We start from the raw sequence: 18,850 nt of genomic DNA on the forward strand, positions 1-18,850 counted from the left end.
AGGAACTCTATTATCTCATAACCGATACCTTCTTTTTTTAATATGTTCCACAGGAGTTCCCTGCTTACGTTGTCGTACGCCCCGTTTATGTCCAGGAAGGCCAAATACAAAGGTCTATTTTCCACTCTAGATATTTCGATGCATTGGGTAAGCACGAACAGGCTATCATCTAAGCGCCTACTATTTCTAAAGCCATTCTGAAGTTCTCCGAGTATCTTGTTACTTTCAATCCATGCTTGCACCTTTAATTTCACCGCCTGCATGGCTAACCTGTACATTACAGATGTTATGGTAATCGGCCTGTAGGATTTTATGTGCATCCTTTCTCCTTTCCCTTTATAAATCAAATTCATTTTAATCTGCCGCCAGCTGTCCGGAATTTGCTTATTCGCTATGACTGTTTCCAAAGCTTTTAACAACATTTCCTTACTTTTTGGACCGAGTTCATTAATGAGCTTGATCGGAATTCCGTCTATTCCAGTAGATGTGTTTTTAGGAATATTTTTTTCTGCCTTTTTCCAGTTTCTACTGGTCAGTTCTAAGGTGCTTTGTATTCTGCTACCTTGTGTTGCTTCCTGATTTGCGGAGATTACCCTATCGTCATTCTTAAATGACTCGGCTATAACTGATGTAATGTAGTTCACTGCGTTGTCTCCCTTTAAACAATTTCCCTCGTTATCTTGAATCCGACCTTGCTTTCTTTGATTCTTCTTCCCCAGCCAGCTTATATGGTTCCAGAATTTTCTTGCTCCGCCTCTAGAGGCATCGTGTATATCAGCCATCCAGCGATCGGTGGACTGTCTTATTTTACTTTGGACGAGGGCCTGCACTTGAAATTTCTTTTGTCGATATGATTCCCATTTTTGGTCGAGTGAATTCACGTCACAGTGAAAGTGAATTCACGTCACAAAGAGCGAGCGCCCTCTCTCGGCTGCGACACGGCGCCGTGTAGAGACTCGCCGCCACCATCCGATGGCGCGAGATGGGGCCCCGTCTCTCGGTCTGGCGTGACGTCACACGGTCACGTGAAATGTCATGTATGGAGGCGCCACGACGCGCCAAATTTTCGAAGCGCTAGCAGTATTGCTTTCGCAATAAAAATAAACCGTGGGATTTGTAAGAAAAACATTGTTTATTTTGTTGTTGAAGTAACCAAACTAGACTAATCTATAAATGTGTCAAAATTATAAATCGATGTGACCTGTGCAACACGTGCAAATGTATAGCGAAGCTCACAGCGGTGTCATCACGTCTGACCTCCCGGTATGCTTGGCAAACTTTCACGTTGTTTTGATAGGAAATGTATAGCTCTTGCATTTAGTGATCTTTCTGCCGGCATTCTATGTTTGTAAAAGACAGCGGTGAATAACCTTTTATAGTTGTGTCAGGGTATCAGTTTGTGATGTCTTGACATCATTGTTATTTATGCGAAAGCAGTTGAGACTTGCACGATACGCGGCGTCCTCGATACTCGACGCATTATAGTTTAATTCAACTAAAAAGGTGATTACGGAATGGCGCTTTTCACTCTAAAAAAAAAAGGTGTGATCTTAGTCTTTTTGGGGGGTAAACTGCTTGTCGCTGAGCTAACACCTTTTTGGGGTAAGGTTACGCTGTGTCTTGGAAGACTAAGTATTTATACCATTGCATGTAGTGTAACATTACGCTTCTGGTAGCATAAACTTGCACCTTCACAAGCAGTGTAACTGTATTCTACCTAGGCATAACGTTGCACCTTTCATAAAGGCCTATGTTTTAGTCTGTCGATGGCATAAGCATACCCTTGCATCAAAGGTGCAAGTTTGCACCTTGACAACGTAAGCTTATCCTGTATGTACAGGTGCAAAGTTACCATTTTAGAGTATAAATTTATATTACGACAAAGAGCGCAAAGTTTTGCACCTTTATGGTGCAAGCTTATACCACCAGGAGAAGGATAACGTTGCCCTCCAAGCAGTTTAAAGTAATGCCATATTACATAGGGTATCTAAGCATCATCTTGTGGTATATATATGCTATCCACACAAGAGTACTATTACCAATCTGCATCGTAAACTTGGTCACTGGAAGCAGGAATAAAGCTAACCAATACATTTCAAGATTTTCTGGAAGGAAAGATTATGTTGAAACATTGCAATATCTTTGTGTCGTCTGGAGTGTGACAGTGAGCAATGTTTCAGGTGAGGTAGGCTGTGTCATGTTGTATTCAAGCTGTAAGTTATGTTGCAGAGTGAACAAAAAGAATTTACAGAACAATCGGTTAAGATAACATACCATGGTGTTTATTTTACCTCATTATACACCGAAGTTGCAGCAAGGGACTGGATAATCTTCTCCGCACAGTCAGGGCAGGGATGTACCACGTATTTGACCTGCATAGAAAAGAGAACTTGTAATCAGTTACTCACGAAGAAAGTCTCACAAAACATGCTTATGGAGTAATTAATTCACATATAAAAATAACACTGCACAAAGGGCAAGTAAAAAGGAAGACAGATGGAAATAGTGCACCAGTACAGGCTTCCAAGTGTTTATATAATGAGAATTGTGAAATCACACAATATATAGATCAATGAAAATTCTCCAAATCTGAGCTTTACCTGTGCCACTAACACACACATAGACAACTAGCACATTGCAATCTCAGAAAAAATTGACAATATGCTCAATAAGACACAATATACAATGAGACATATTCTTGTCAGGAGCAGGGTCAAGCCATAGGCATCACTGATGTTGGACTACCCAGAGGGTTATTTAAAGAAATATGAATGAAAACATATTGATAAAATAGAAGCTAGCCTAATAAAGGCAAAAGATGTGATTTAAATACCCCTCCCTCTACTCGTTCATATGTGCAGTTCTCCTTTTTTTATCATTAGCTTTTTATGTTAATCTTTGTTTTATCACCTTCACTTTCACCTTTGTTGTTTGCTGGTTTCCACTCCAACACCCAAACATTATAGTTTGCTTTCACACCTGACCATACCAGTGGTCTTGTTTCTAGTCACTATGGTCTCACCCTCCTAGAAAACACCGTCTCTGGTCCTTCATGACATTATCTTATGTTGCCTATAGTGTTAATGTTTTCCTGAGACTACACTGTCTTTAGTCATCTGATCATCCATCACAAGTGACAACTGCAAATCTCTTCTTCTTCTTTTTTTTTTTTTTTTGGGGGGGGGGGAGGAGGGATGGGGGGAGGTTCTTTTGTTCTTGCATTCGTTGTCATTTCTCATGAATATAACGAATGAAGCTTGTTCCTGCAGAGCTTGCTCCTGCAGGGGTATGTCTAAGGCCATTCTATTGTTTCTGCCTTTAGTGCAGTTTACATTCCTGGAAAAAGGCATGAATATACCACAGAGGCTATGCCTTATAAAATGCGGGATACCACTTCTGAAAGATGGAACATTTCATGCGAAAAGAGCAATGATAGCAAGGCACATCCAAAGCACCTTCTGCACATGTGCATTACTGCAGTGATGTCACAGATGCAGAATTATGTAAAGCATGACAATAAAATGCAACTTTTACATAAGTTCATTGCTAGTTTCACACCACACATCAGCTTATGCCGATGCCAAAAACTTCTCGAGACTGCCGTTTCACTTCAAAACTACATTATCTTGCTCAGGAGGCAAAAAACAATACACTTCAATACCCCTATAATTCCTTGAACAAACCACAAAGCTTGAGATTCTATGTATTGCTGTTTCATGTAATGCTCGCAGCACATGCAGCAGGAATAAAACTTCTCATAAACTGCAATTTGCCAGAACTGTCAACTGCTTATCTCTTTAGATGCCTAACTAATGAAATTGTAAATGCTGACCAATATTATACAAGAATGATTATTAAAAAGTGTTTACAACAAATTTCTCGAAGATTATGTTCTTTACCTTTACAGATTGCAAATCATAAACTATGAAGAGACACCCGTGCAGTCTCTGCCGGTGGGTTGTGCAGCAATGTGGACTTTGGGTACCTGGTACAGCTTCAGGATTAGACTTAATTATCTATTCTTTTTGTTTATAAGAGGCAATATGAAAACTGCAAAATTGAAGGCTATTAATGAGTGAGCCTAGGCCTAAAACCCTCCTAATCATCTATGTGGTCTAACATAATGAGCATCAAAAATATTCCTTTAAAACCTTTGTAAGTTGGTTTTTCCACATTACATAACTAAAAAAGGGTGTTGCTGACATTTCTTATTCAGATAATATAGACATATTTTGTGTTTTTGATGATGCAGAAGAAGCTAACATGATTCTGGCAACAATACCAAGTGCAGCAACATTTTTTACATGCAATGTGGGAAAGCAAGACAATAGTTTTCAAATACGCCTTTCCTTGTTCAGTATTTTGAACTACATTGCTCTTTCAGAAAATTTAAGAACTGGGCTCGCCTATAATATTGGGGACCCTCATTTCTGGTATATAATACCGTCCCCTAAAATTAAAATGCAAAAGTTAAGTCAATTTTGGTTGATTAGCCATTCAACCATTATCCTCTACCACAGACATGTCCACTGTGCTGCACAATCCAGTTCTAATTGTACTGCAAATTTCATTTCATTCATTCTCCCTTTATAGGCCCATAGACATGACATAAGGGGTGGGGGCATATATATATATATATATTTGTTAAATGGTAGTGGTGGAACACAAGGAAAATACGCTGAGTACAAATGGCACAAAACAATATAAAGAACACAAAAGAAACAATAAAGCTGAAAGTGCTAAAATACCGTCCATTACATATCACCTGCAGTACTTCATTTTTAGTTTCATTCTATTGTGGACATACCTAGCAACATAAGAGCATGTGAGTTGTTGAAAATTACACCCATCAGAGAACATAACCTTACTGCTGAGAACCAAGTGCAAACAATTTAAATATTAGGTTTTGAAGAAAAAAAGAAAAGAGGCATACATTAACAGCTCACTCAATAAAAAGAAGTCAACATGTTCAGATCGATTACATACTGAAAAAATTCCTCCCTTGCTAACTTGCTCAATAGCACTGAATGGTTCCAAAATCAATGTAATGCCAGGGCTATTGCTCCTCAGCATCAAAAAATATGCTCTTTGATAGACATAAAGCAACAATGAACAGACCACAATGCCACAGCTATGTCGAAAAATACATACCACACAAATCTTGCCGTAAGTAGTCGTCCAGCGCTGAAGAAAGCAGGTTGATCTTTAGAAGCAGGAGTAACAGCACTTCTACACCGTATTCCTCCTACTGGCAGGTACGCTGCAGCAAAGGTATCATTCATAACATTAGCATGATACTTGTAACTAGTACATACATAACTATAGTACAAAAAATAATGGCACCACACATGCCAAAACAATGACTCAAATATTTTGACAATGAGCTTAAAAGCTACAACTCCTGTTCCTAGATATATCTGTAACAATATCTGCCACCTCTTTACAGTCGAAATAACTGCTTAAATAAACTAGAATAGCAGATTTATGACAAACTGCTAGCACAATGACAATACACATTAACTTCAATGAGGGAATGTCTCAGTACCAGTGAATTGTAGTAATGAGTATAACACAATGTCTGACAACAGAAACTACAGAAGGAAAAGAATGTGTTGTTATTGGTCAGGCATAGCCTCCTTTCTATGGGTCAGGAGGCTGAAAAGTTCAGAATGGAAATAGCTGAGTAGAAACTATAGCAAATCCCCAAATGAAAAATATTAGTGATATAAAAATTTTCCTTAGCTCGCTAACGAAAATTAGCACATTTAATCAAAATAGCTGTTTGGGCCAGTTGGTTCATACTTACACCCTAAAAGACCAGCGAAAAAAAAGAAAACAGGTACAAAGGAACACAAAACGTATTTCAGTGCCCGTCCTGTCATTTTTTGTTCCTTTGTCCCCGTAATTATTATTTTTTTTTTGCGCTGGTCTTTTTATGTACCGATTACAAAAAGAAAGTCAGTCTTAAAGCAGAGAAGGGGTGACACATGGTTTGCTTCAATGCTGAAGACATCTGATCACCAGCTAACCCAGATTTTTCACTTGTTAAGTGATTTGATCGAGTCCAATATTTATTATCAGTTTTTAACATAAGTGATCAGCAAGTTAAATAACACCATTTACTCGCACACGCCCTCAAACACAATGAAACTCAATTGATAAGTCACTGTCTGGGCGTGCACCATATTGCACGGCATGAGCGAAAATGGCAACACGCAAGGAGACACACACATGGCACGCGACATAAATATTCTCCGACGAGAATCCCAAGCAGTATACATTGAGGCAGATGTCAGTGATCAGCAATATGTGCCACAAAAGTGCGCGTGTCAATTTAAACGCCCCTTTCTGGACGGAAACAATGCTTTGGACTTACCAGCACGGATAGCAGAGACCAGTTTCAAATTCTTTGAAGAAACGACAGTCTACGTTCTTGCGCAGACGAGACGAAGGACTTGAGCCTGCAGCGAAAAAAAAAAAAAAGCGTGAGAAATGTCTTTCCTGCACATTGCGTCACTGCGACAGTATACATGTACACGAATCGGCTCGGTCCCACCTCTGGTCTCGACGCCATCAGCTCAAAACTGCGGGGTTAAATCGGCGTTCTGAAAGCGTGACTTTAGGATATCAAGCGCGCTGCCTTCGAACGTACAAGTTGCTGGCAAAAGAACCGTAAACTTAACCCATCACCCTGCATGCTCTCCCGCATTTATGGCAACGTTCCCGTAAAGCAGCAACAACAGACGATCAAAATCGATTGTAGGCAGCGAGCAAAAATAATGCGGCATGCAAACACGTCAATGCGTATCACCGGGACTGCATTAGCGCTCGTCGACGCATACTTTCGACCGCGGGATATGCTTGTGAGCGTCGTAGACGACTAAAAATGCACCATTAACATCCCGCAAAAAGGTCGTGACCATCTAAAAATTTTGGGATGCGCCGCTCCTCCAGTCTGAACTGAGGGAGTGGTATGCTCAGGTTGGGATCCAAGACGTCGTGCTCAGAGGCCGTTTCACAGACAAACAAGCAGCGTCGCGGACGTAAGCAATAACAAAACATGTTCAGGCCAAGTTAAATAGCAGAGAAAAACACGTAAAACGAAATGTAAAACGTCACTTACATGCGCGGCTGAAATTTGGCGCCAAGGATCCGTTGGAACGCCACCACCGCGACGACCAGCCATCCGCCGTTTCATTCCGAAGTTCACACTTTCACGAAGTCGTTTCATAGTGAGGCATCGATGAGCGCACTCGATGAAATAATCGCTGAGAGCAACCGAACTTTTCTAAAAACACAGATGAGTACCAACGACAAAGAGCACGAACGCTGACTCGTGCGGCAATCGCCGTCGTCGTCTTCTCGGACTAGCAGAGTCGCAGGGAACGCAGGCAGGCTCAAGCAACTACGAACACGTGACGCTGCGTTGAGAATAAAAGCAACAAAACTAAAAAGCAACTGCTTCGCTTCTCGCCTCACAACCACTCCCCCCTCACCTCCCCTTTCTCCCTGTTTTGCAGCGTACACACTTGTCTGTCCGCCCTTGTTCTGAGTTCGGCCTTGCTTTCTCCACGGTCAAGCTCGCGTAGGAGTCAAAAGACGGGACGGGTGTCGGGGGGGGGGGGGGGGAGGGGGGGTGAAGGGGGGAGGCACCGCTTTTTGTAAGAAGATAAGATGCTCCCAACTTTCGACGATTCCCCACCTCCTCCGGGGAAAAACGAGGGGTCCTTTTGTGGTAGCTCTTGAAAGGACATCGGACGGGAAGTAGGAACACAGCCGCACCCAGCTTGAAACCGGTTACCATCATAAAAAAAAAAGAAGAAACAAGCGGCAAACTTTTTTTTGCTTGAGCTGCAGGGACGAAATGGTGTAAAGTCATGCGAGAGAGACTAACGTCTTCCGTGCGGGTGATTGCGCAGGGTATATTTAAGCCATGCGGTTTCAGATAGCATAAATCCCGAAGTTACCCTCCTTTTACACTCTTTTTTTTTAGAGTGTGAGGTGGCGGTTTAGGTTTGGTTACTCAGCAAACGAGCGAATGTGGTCCATGTAAAAAAAAAGAATTCCGCAAAGACTGCTTACGCTTGAAAATGCGAAAATGTTATGTCTATGAGCCATGGCTATGGCTACGAGTCATGACTTTGCGTGATGTTTGTACATCCTTTATGCCTCACAGTATGGTACTTGTAAAGTGCTGAGTGATGCTACATTGCAACGTGTACACGAATCCGGGTTCATGACTGTGACTATGAGTCATCACAATGTCAAACCTTACGTCTAATTGCTCACAACACATGCATGTCCTTTTACATACGTTTTCACACCGTACGCAGGCGCGGTGATGACGTCATCTGAATATCATCCAATAAGATATAATGCTTTCGCATAAAGAGCGAATTCGTACGCTGCGCTGCACAGAGTACGGGAATCGCGAGAAGCAGCGTATTTGTCATCATCGCCCGATGTTCGACTCCACTGCGCACAGGTGTCTGGATCTTTTCCGACTGCCACCTGCGTAATGCGCCGTTTCCTCGGAATTCACCTCGTTCAAGTCCCACGTTATGGAAACGAAACGCACTAAGCTTTGGTCGATGGTGGTCTCGGCGCACGTCAAGGAAACGCTGAAAAAGTGCCCTTTTCGGCGGGAATACCTTATGATCGCAATTTCTGCACCTCAAAAGGCTACATCACACTAACAACCATAACATACGTACATCCCCCTAGTGACACTTGTTGTTCTCTCTTGTTTGCCAAAACACATGCCTTTGCGTTTTCTTGAAACGAGCTCTGAATAAACTTTGAAAGCAACAATACCTATTATTTTGTTGAAGACGGTATCTTATACAATATTCCACAGTTTCCCCGCAGTTAAAAGTGAAGCCCAAGAAAGCGCGACTTGGGAACCAAATAGAGTCATCGTACATTATATGAAGAATGTGCTCCAAAAGACCTTCTCGACAATGTTGACATGTAAAGCAATGTATGGCCATTTTGTTAGCGATTTCTGAAAGCGTGTTAATTCGTCTCAAGTATGTCAAGGCTACGCAAGAAAAAAATATAGACGTGTTGTAATTTTTATTTTTCGTGTTTCTGCATGCAGAAATGAGCACGTTTCAAGACAACTGCCTCCGCAATTATTCTGCGTTTTGTTTTTGTGACTTAAAGAATTCCACCCTAGCCTTCCGCGGACAAAATAAATTACCTGAGGTCATTCAGCATTTTAACTGTACCAGACATAAGAAAAACAAGGACGTTGTTTTCAAAAGCCTTTAACACTTCTAAACAAAATCTACTTTCTATTCTTGTACCCAAGCCGCGAGCTTTATGCGTTCTCATCTTCTCTTAAAGCGAGGTAAACAGAGATTCCCCACGCTGCGTCTGAAGGGCGGGAAGTGGAGGACGGAGCGTTTCATTAAGGACGAGAGAGCTTTGTGCGCGGACACAAAGGAGATGTTTTACGAGAGGCTTGGGACGTGCTGCCGGGCTGAAGAAGCGAGGACTGAAAAGGAAACTTTCATTCGATCGCAGATTGGAACATTTTAAAAGCTCAGCGTCCTCTTTGTAATCAAACAGCAAAGAAACATTATCGAAGAGAAGAAAACCTCCCGTCTCCAGACGCGCGTATCTAGTTTGAGCTGTCTAGAATATGGTTGCAGCTTATACGGAGCGAGCAAGTCTTTAAGCAGAGGATAAAAATCAGGCATTACAAGAGCAGTAAAAATATATAACGGAAGTCACGCTTTTCGTACTGGAGAGAAAGAAAAATCTTCTTGATGCAAGAAGGTTTATTAGCGGACATAAGAGAAGTGATTTGCCTGAGAGACATGAAAAAAAAAATTGATTTTTCTTCAGTGGGGACGAATGAAAGTTGACAGATATGTAAATAAATCGACAAGCGCTCACTATAAATAAATCTCATACGTTCGAAATCAACAAAGTCATCAGACAAGTGACTTGGGGATCAATTGTTTGGTTGACTGGCGCTGGCTCATAAATTATTTTAGGATTGGTCGATCGATTCATCAATAAGTATCATCGACAGATTGGTTGGTAAAACGAGCCCTGCGTCACTGACCAACTGTCGAAAGCGTTATTGCACATTTCACATATTTCACCCCCCCCCCCCTAGGTTCTTATTTCGGAATTAAAACGCAACGACTACAGCAAAAAAAAAAAAAAGAAAAACACTTAAATTTACCAAAAGAGGTAATCAGCAATTGAACAGAAGAACGAAATCATGCCAGAGGAATTATGCATATCAGACAAAATATGGAACGCAAGCTCTGAAAACTGCGTTGGCATGAAAGCGTGATAAGTTCTCGCAATGGCTGTATCGAGTTACTTGCGCATAAAGAACAGCATAAAGTGGAAAGAAAAGGTGTTATACCCGGAAGAACAGTACGTGGCCGGTACTCAGAATTCCAATGGCGTTAGGCTTGTTCCTAGAGCACAGGGAAAGAAGAAACTATTTCTGGAGCCGCGCAAGACTCGGAACGAGCCCTAGTGGGCAGGGATGCCAGAAACTTAACCGTGTCTGGCTTTATTCTCAAAAACAAAAGAAAACGAATCTCGAGGGAGTGCACAAATTTAAATGCTCCCAGGTCATGAGAACGTAAGAAGAGGAGGAAAGAGTACAAGTTGAAAAAAAAAATGTAAACATGGTGAAATTGAGCGAAACATAGAGCGCATCTCAAACACAAACACAATCAGGAATGGACTGAAGAAGACTCGGCTTGCTTGAGGAAAAAGAGCGCGAATTCAGCGACCCATAAAACCAGCACAGACGTGGGGTTCTCCTGGGAGGCTGGCAGCAGCCGGTGTGCTGGGCACGGAAACGGGAGGGCAAGGCAGCTGGAAGAGGAGCCTCGTTTGAGACAAAAAAAAAAAGGAAAAAGGAATGAAAAAGGCAGAACGAAAAGAAAACGAAAAGGGATAAAGAGGGAGATAGGGAGCGCTGGCGCGGGAGTTAGGGACGCTGCCCCTGGCTCAGATCCCCACGCCTCCCACCGGCGTCCCCGTTTTCCTTTGCCTTCTTTCCCATTGCGTTCTTTCCCCCTCGTCTTGCGCTCACGCGTTTGCGGCGCCCACCATGCCGCAGTACGCGTCGCGGTCGAGCCTTTTCTGCCGGCGGCGGCAGCGGCGGCGAAGTGGTGTTGGCGTCGTTGAGCGTAGTACGTGACCGGCAGCGATGCGTCGAGGCTTTGAGCCCGCGCGCCTACTCACCAAACCACTGGCCGTTACCTCCACCCAACTCATTTTCCGCAACACTCTCCCCACCCCACCTCGTGCGTTGATCTGTATCTACCTCCCTTTCCTATTTTTTCTTCTGCGTCTGTTTTCCTATTCCCTGCGCCCTGCGCGTCCTCTACTTTTTTTCCCTATTTATGCGCATGCCGCTGTCAGTTACCACTTGCTCATGCTTTCTTTTTTGACTGCTGACAAACGGTGGCCATCAGTAATATTTCCTCTTTTTTATTTATTCTGTCGCATTTGATTTGCAGCTTTAGAGAGCGCCGCACATCTTGTATAATCGAGTGTAGACATTCAGCGAGGGAGTCATTTCCTCGACACGAGAAGGAACAAAAAAGGCCAAGATAAAAAAAATAAGATCAGCTGAAATGTAATGCGGCCAATGTATCCACAAGGTTCTCGGTTCAGTCTTCTACTCGAAAGATATTTTATGGGTGGCTTCCCGATTACACCGTGATGGCGCAGTGGCTAGGGCGCTGGACTGTTGATCCCAAAGACACGGGCTCAATCTCGAAAACGGCGATCGCTTTTCGATGGAGGCAAAAAGCAAGGCCTCCATATACTGTTCGCTGTCATTGCACGTTAAAGAAGCCCGCCGGGGTGGCGCAGTGGTTACGGCGTTCGACTACTGTCCCCAAAGGCACGGGATCAAATCCCGGCCTCGGCGGCCGCTTTTCGAGGAAAGGAGGTGGTGAAGGATGGCTGTTCCTGGCCCTACGGGGCTGGGACGGTAGGTCAACGCCGCTTGCGGCGGGGGCTAGCGAGCCACCGAATTTTTATCTGTTGTAGGCTGTCATTGCACCCGCCACCGCTTAGGTGACGGACGACGGCTGTTGCGGAGCGCGTCTTTTTCTCCCTCATCTTTTCCTTTCCTTCTCTACTTTCTCTCTTCTGTCTGCACGAGGCAGCGGAGGTGGCTCGCTACAAATCCAGTAGCAGGCCCGTGCATTTTCTTTTCCTTCTTCCTACCAACGTTACTAGTAACGTTGCTTCCTACAGCCACAACAACAACCGCTTTTCGATGGAGGCGAAAAGCAAGGCGGCCGTGTGCTGTGCAATGTCAGTGCACGGTAAAGAACCCCAGGTGGTCGAAATTTCCGGAGTCCTCCACTACGGCGTCTCTCATAGCCTGAGTTGCTTTAGGACGTTAAACCCCACAAATCAAATCAATCCAGTGCACGTTAAAGAACCCCCGGTAGTCGAAATTATCCGGAACACTCCACAACTGCGTCTTTCATAACCCTACTCAATTGAGGGTGTTAAGCCCTAAACCAGTGGTTCTCAAATGGGGGTTTCTAGACATCAGGGGGTCCTCCACGAAGTGACTCCCCCCCCCCCCCCCCCCACACACACACACACAAAAAGGTCGCGCGATAGCTCTGGTCTGGTTAGATAGAGCTTTGCAGGGTTAAAATCACGGATGTTCAAAGCCGCCCTTAGTGTCTCAAAGCGAAAGAAACGCGAGAGGAGTGCGGAAGCAGATATTGATTGATTGATTGATGGATTGATTGAAAACACTTTAGGCCACCAGTAAAAGCCGATCACCCCGCCCCCAGTACGCAGGCTTGGGAGACTGGGGGCGCCGCGTTAGCACGCCCGAGAGCGAGAAAGCGATGAAGTGTCTACTGCCGAAATTGGTGAAACTGGAGCTAGTACTGGTCGTCGTAATTGTTCCGCATCCCACCACTGTGACTCCTCTTTCTTTGAAGTCTGAAGTTCATCGCACAAATAATACGTGGTGCAATACGCCTATGAAGTGCAATAAAACGAGGCTTTAATGCCTCCTGACTAAGCCCACAATTTCCACTTTCCGCTTTCGCTCCCACCTTCATCCCTTCTCTTTCGGGCCCCGCCGGGGTGGCGCAGTGGTTACGGCGCTCGACTACTGTTCCCAAGGATGCGGGATCGAATCCTGGCCTCGGCGGCCGTTTTTTCGATGGAGGCCAAAAGCAAGGCGCCCGTGTAGTGTGCGATGTCAGTGCACGTTAAAGAACCCCAGGTGGTCGAAATTTCCGGAATCCTCCACTACGGCATCTCTCATAGCCTGAGTCGCTTTGGGACGTTAAACCCCACAAACAAACCAAACCAACCTTCTCTTTCGTCGCGGTTCATGTCAACACCACCTCGACTAGGCGTTGTTGTTCAGTTTCCCACAGAAAAAGTGTGACATATAATGCTCATTTCCGTTCCCAGAAGCCAATTCATTACTTATTACAAAAGAGCGCACAAGCGTCACATGTGCGGCGGTGAGCTCTACCCACGTTCACCCAAGAGCCACGGAGTAGCCAACCTCCCACACACCTGTACGCTTCCACGTTCTGTCGCCCTGTTTATCGCACGGAGCGCTAATTAATACTTGAGCGCTGAAATATTCAAATAGCGCGCTACTTTCAGCCACGGTGCAATGGCACACGTGAATGCGCTTGAAGGGTCCTTCGTTTATGCTTCCATACAAAGGGGGAGAAACGAACTTCCCTGCATGCGAAAAAAAGTTCATTAAAGCCAGCCATGCTGCACACAGTGCGTTGGTGAACGTTTTTTTTTTTTTTTTTAATAATCTGGAGAACCTCTTCACACTGCTCGTAAATGCCTTAATGCTCATAAATGTCTTAACTGCAGCATCTCTTTGCTGTTCTGTTGAAAGCAGAATAATTATGACGACGAATGGTAGTATTCAGTCGGATAGATAAAAAAACGAAGAGAATGAGCCAATCTCACCTGCTATACTCCCTTTTGTCTTTTATATTTATCCACTAGGCTGTATTTACAAATAATTCTTGTATCTGAAGAATTAAAGCTTTTGACTCAACCAAAACTGCCAACGAATCAATAATGTGATGCTTTTCTTACAAACCAAACAATAAACAAGTTGAGGACACTCAAACTTCGCCCTAAATGTAGACGCTGCGAATCCTTAACGCCGCTTTTTCATTTTGAGAATTTTAGATAATTTATTTATATCATTAATATTAATTAGTTTAAAAGAAGCAAAACTTGAAGTATTGGTTTCAAGGTTTTCGTTGAAACCGGAACCGCACCATAACTCAAGCCATGAAGGTGGAAGTAAAAGCGGACAGAGATAAAGATGGGCAGTAGTGGAGGGCTTCAGGGCAATTTGGATCGCCTGAGGATTTTAGTGTGCACTGACATGAAAGGCGCGTTTCTGCTCCCTGCCCTACGTGACTGGGAACCTAGCGGCCTTCGCCTTTTTATTGTGGATTCTCTTTATACGACCAGTATTTTGACATCTGTTGTATTGCATGCCATTATTGCACTCGCTGCCGCTTCAGTGGCGTATGGTGTTTGGTGCGAAGCGAGTCCTTTTCTTTCTTTCTTTCTTTCTTTCTTTCTTTCTTTCTTTCTTTCTTTCTTTCTTTCTTTCTTTCTTTCTTTCTTTCTTTCTTTCTTTCTTTCTTTCTTTCTTTCTTTCTTTCTTTCTTTCTTTCTTTCTTTCTTTCTTTCTTTCTTTCTTTCTTCCTTTCAGTGGTGGGGGAGCCGGTTCGCAGGCTGCACTTTCTTTTCTTCTTTCCTTCAGCAAGCTGCTCACCAAGGTCTGGGAGACAACTCAAGCCATTGGAATCCTGGACTAAAGATACCACCCACGCAATATACATCAACGAATGAAGTTTATTCTCTATCTCCCCGTCTGTTCCTACAGTCGTAACAACACCTGACATCGAACTGGTGTTGTTACGACTGTAGGAAGGGACGAATTTGTAGGCCGTCATTGCACCCGCCACCGCTAAACTGGTGGACGACGGCTGTTGGGGCGCGCGTCTTTCCCTACCTCTCCTTTTTTTTTCTTCTCTACTTTCTCTCTTCTGCCCGCACGAGGCAGCGGAGATGGCTCAGCTACAGAACCAGTAGCAGCCCCATGCACTTTCTTTTCCTTTCTTACAGTTACAGCAACAACAGCGATGTCAGTGCACGTTGCCCCGCCGGGGTGGTGCAGTGGTAAGACGCCCGACTACTATGCCGGAGTTCCCGGGTTCGAACCCGACCACGGCGGCTGCGTTCCGATGGAGGCGAAACGAAGTGGCGTCCGTGTGCTGTGCGATGTCAGCGCAAGTTAAAGATCCCCAGGTGGTCTGATTTAGTCCGTAGCCCTCCACTACGGCTCCTCTTTCTCTCTTTCCACTTTCACTCCCACTTCCTCTCTTCCCTTACGGCGCGGTTGCGGTGTCCACAGAAAACAAGTGAGACAGTTACCTCGCCTTTCCCTTCCTATAAAAAAAATAAAAATAAATGGCAGTGCACGTTAAAGATCCCCGGGTGATCGAAATTACACCGTAGCCCCATGGCTTTTGGGAAAACGGAGGCGCTGTACCTACGCCTGTTTTTTTTTGTGTAAATTTGTTTGTAGGAAAGAAAAGGCGCAGTACCTCTTACAAATCTCGGTAAACACCTGCCTCGAGCTGTAATAGATGGGATACCACATCAACAATACGCTTCCATTCCTACAATTGCCGACAATTTTCCCACCCCGTTCCGAACACTTAACAAAAAAAAAATTAAACAAAGCTCATTGTGTTATGTTGTTTATGTCGTTGCGGCTCTAGGAAGAAGCAAACAAAAATAAAAAAATGCGCAGGCATGCTAACTGGCTCTAGCTGAGCCACCACCACTACCTCGTGCGGACAGAGGATAATTATACTCCGCCTCTATACCAATGCATATAGCTATGCCCGGCAGTTCTAAACCATTTTGACCCTTTTTCTTCTGGCAGCTGCCCGCACTGTGGGGTCTTCGGACATCTACTAAATTGTGTGCACCTGTACCTCCAATCACTCTATCCACCTCAACCCAACCCATAACCCGGGATGACTGTATGACATGGTGACTGTATGACTGCATGGTGTATGTATGTATGTATGTATGTATGTATGTATGTATGTATGTATGTATGTATGTATGTATGTATGTATGTATGTATGTATGTATGTATGTATGTATGTATGTATGTATGTATGTATGTATGTATGTATGTATGTATGTATGTATGTATGTATGTATGTATGTATGTATGTATGTATGTATGTATGTATGTATGTATGTATGTATGTACGTACGTACGTACGTACGTACGTACGTACGTACGTACGTACGTACGTACGTACGTATGTATGTATGTATGTATGTATGTATGTATGTATGTATGTATGTATGTATGTATGTATGTATGTATGTATGTATGTATGTATGTATGTATGTATGTATGTATGTATGTATGTCGATAAATGTCCACCACCGCCATCGCCAGATTTACTTCAAAATGACGAATGCATGACTATCACTCGCTACTTCAGGCGCCCTAAGCAACCGAGTAAAATCTCGGACGACATTTGCCGCACTAACACCAAAGAAAAAGGCCGCGAAAATTAATATCACAAATGGTCATTTTGAATGTCTGGTGCCTTCGTTACTCGCGGTCATTTGCTTGGTGATAGCTGGTTGATAGGAGTGGATTCGAGAAATAGTTCTCAAGACCTGCGACGCCTTGTGGGTCTGACATCGAGGCACAGAAGGCGTTCGTGCTGGTCGACAACGACAGCCTTTTAAAGCTTCAGGGCAAGAAAAAAAGGTGGTCGAACTCGTCGATGAGACTGCAGGAAAACGTCGGGTGAACGCCACTCTAAAAAGGAACGTGTCTTGATAAAGACCAATTAAAACGCGGGACTAGCAGCATCTGTGATGCATCCCAGAATGTTCCGCGCCGGTGCTGCAAATAAATTTATGCCGACAGCCACTCTCGGCGACCACATAAGCCATATTTTTTCTCGTGTGTGATAAACAAGCTAGCAATAGCTTGAAACATTTCTGGGGTTGAAAATGCGCACTGCCGATTAAGAAAATTGCGGGACGGCTCACCGGAGAAGAGCGATGCGATGGCGGCGATGATGAAAGAGAAGATGACCCCCGGGCCGGCGAAGTTTCTTGCCACCATGCCGGCCACCAGGTACATGCCCGTTCCCACGCAACTGCCCACGCCGAGGGAGGTCAGGTCCAGCGTCGTCAGGCAACGCTGCACGAATGGAAGCCACGAGCACAAGTTACGAAGAAAGCGCAGCAGAACAAAATTCGTTATGAGACGTACGCAGCATGTCGACAAACCAACAAATAGCCGAGTGGGAATTTTATAGAGCTCGCCTAAATGCATTTGATGGTTGTGGCTGATTTGCATATGAATGCATTCTTCCACAGCTGGTATGTAAATAGCAGCTAAAACTCTGAGTTCCAGCACGATTGCGCAACGTGGTTGTCAATCAATCAATCAATCAATCAATCAATCAATCAATCAATCAATCAATCAATCAATCAATCAATCAATCAATCAATCAATCAATCAATCAATCAATCAATCAATCAATTTCTAATTAACATGCGCGGGAGCAACCATCCGGCCTTGGTACTGCTGCACACATAATAAAATCTGTAGAGAAAATTTTCCCACACAGAGATAGAAAACAAATGAATAACAGAATAACCAATAATGAAGAGGAATATAGATTGAAAGCAATCTAAAAAAATCGATGAGGAACACGTCCTGCAGAATACACCACAAAAATAGCCAACTGAGAAAAAGAACAAATAACAGTCGTTGGCTGTGATGTACAGAAATATGCAGACAATTGTCAACCATGCCAAGTGCCCTAAAATGGAAGTTAGAAATACGGCCAAATACAATAAAGAAAACAATCAGAGAGCACGGTAGAAACGGTCGCATAAAATTTAAATAAAATAAAATAAAATAAAATTTAAATATGAATAACACGCAACTACAGTTAAGGAGACTAAGAAAATAAAAAATCGATCAAGCAATATTTATTTTAATGTGCGCAGAAACAACCGTACGGTCTTGGTACTGCAGCACAAATCAGAATAAAAGAAAATGCGCACGCAAGCTTTACACACACAGATAAAAAAATAAAAGAAGAAAATAACACATAAAGTGAAATTTGGATCCATTGAGTCACACGTAGAATGAAATAAATGAGGACCATGTATTGAAGAATACAAAATAAAAAAAGGGATCCAAAAGAGAGAAATAACAAAATATGGTCAAATACAATAATGAAATAGAATAATTGAAGACAGTACAAAGCATCAGACACGACTGCACAGTTCTAGGGGTAAAATATAAATGGTGTCTACCTAGCTCCTAAAAAGGTGCACCTCACTCATGCGCTCGAAAATTAATGACATCAAGGCAACAAGGTACAATGAAACATTTCTTTGTTTCCAAAATGACCAAGAGCTTTGGGAAGGAGATTGAGTGATGGTTTAGGGAGGGGGGGGGGGGAGAGGAAGGAGGGAGATTTTTGACTTGATCTCTAATAAAACTATTCAAGTGTTCCCCTTATCCATCTCCACGTATTCGAAGAGACGTTGTCTTCAGAATATTCTTAGTTACTGAAGAAAGTCCCAGTATCCTGGAATTTCTTTCTCCTGCTTTGCATTGACAGTGCAGAGAGAGAAAGATAGAGAGAGAAATAGAAGAATAGAAAGGCAGGGAGGCTAACGAGGCGATGCTCAGTAGGCTACTCTACACGTGGGAAGGGGAACAAAGGAAGAAAAAGGAAATAAAGAGCAGCAATTATGG

The 18,850-nt window shown here is 43.5% G+C and overlaps 1 protein-coding gene and 1 long non-coding RNA gene across 2 annotated transcripts in view; both read right to left on the bottom strand.

The window, feature by feature from the left end:
- LOC146196518 (solute carrier family 7 member 14-like) overlaps window positions 1-18,850 on the bottom strand; it is a 77,024-nt gene that overhangs the window by 43,925 nt on the left and 14,249 nt on the right. Inside the window, exon 2 of the mRNA XM_084596368.1 lies at window positions 17,119-17,272. Coding sequence (XP_084452494.1) covers window positions 17,119-17,272 — 154 coding nt within the window. The remainder of the gene's footprint in view (window positions 1-17,118; window positions 17,273-18,850) is intronic.
- Window positions 1,980-7,467, bottom strand: LOC146196519 (uncharacterized). The gene is made up of 4 exons (XR_014706121.1): window positions 7,124-7,467; window positions 6,377-6,461; window positions 5,152-5,260; window positions 1,980-2,372 (listed from the first exon to the last, which is right to left on the bottom strand). It is a non-coding gene; the product is annotated as an uncharacterized LOC146196519 (long non-coding RNA).

The sequence above is a fragment of the Amblyomma maculatum genome, chromosome 3 (assembly GCF_055883805.1).
Source record: "Amblyomma maculatum isolate TAMU_Amacu chromosome 3, ASM5588380v1, whole genome shotgun sequence".
Lineage (NCBI taxonomy): Eukaryota > Metazoa > Arthropoda > Arachnida > Ixodida > Ixodidae > Amblyomma > Amblyomma maculatum.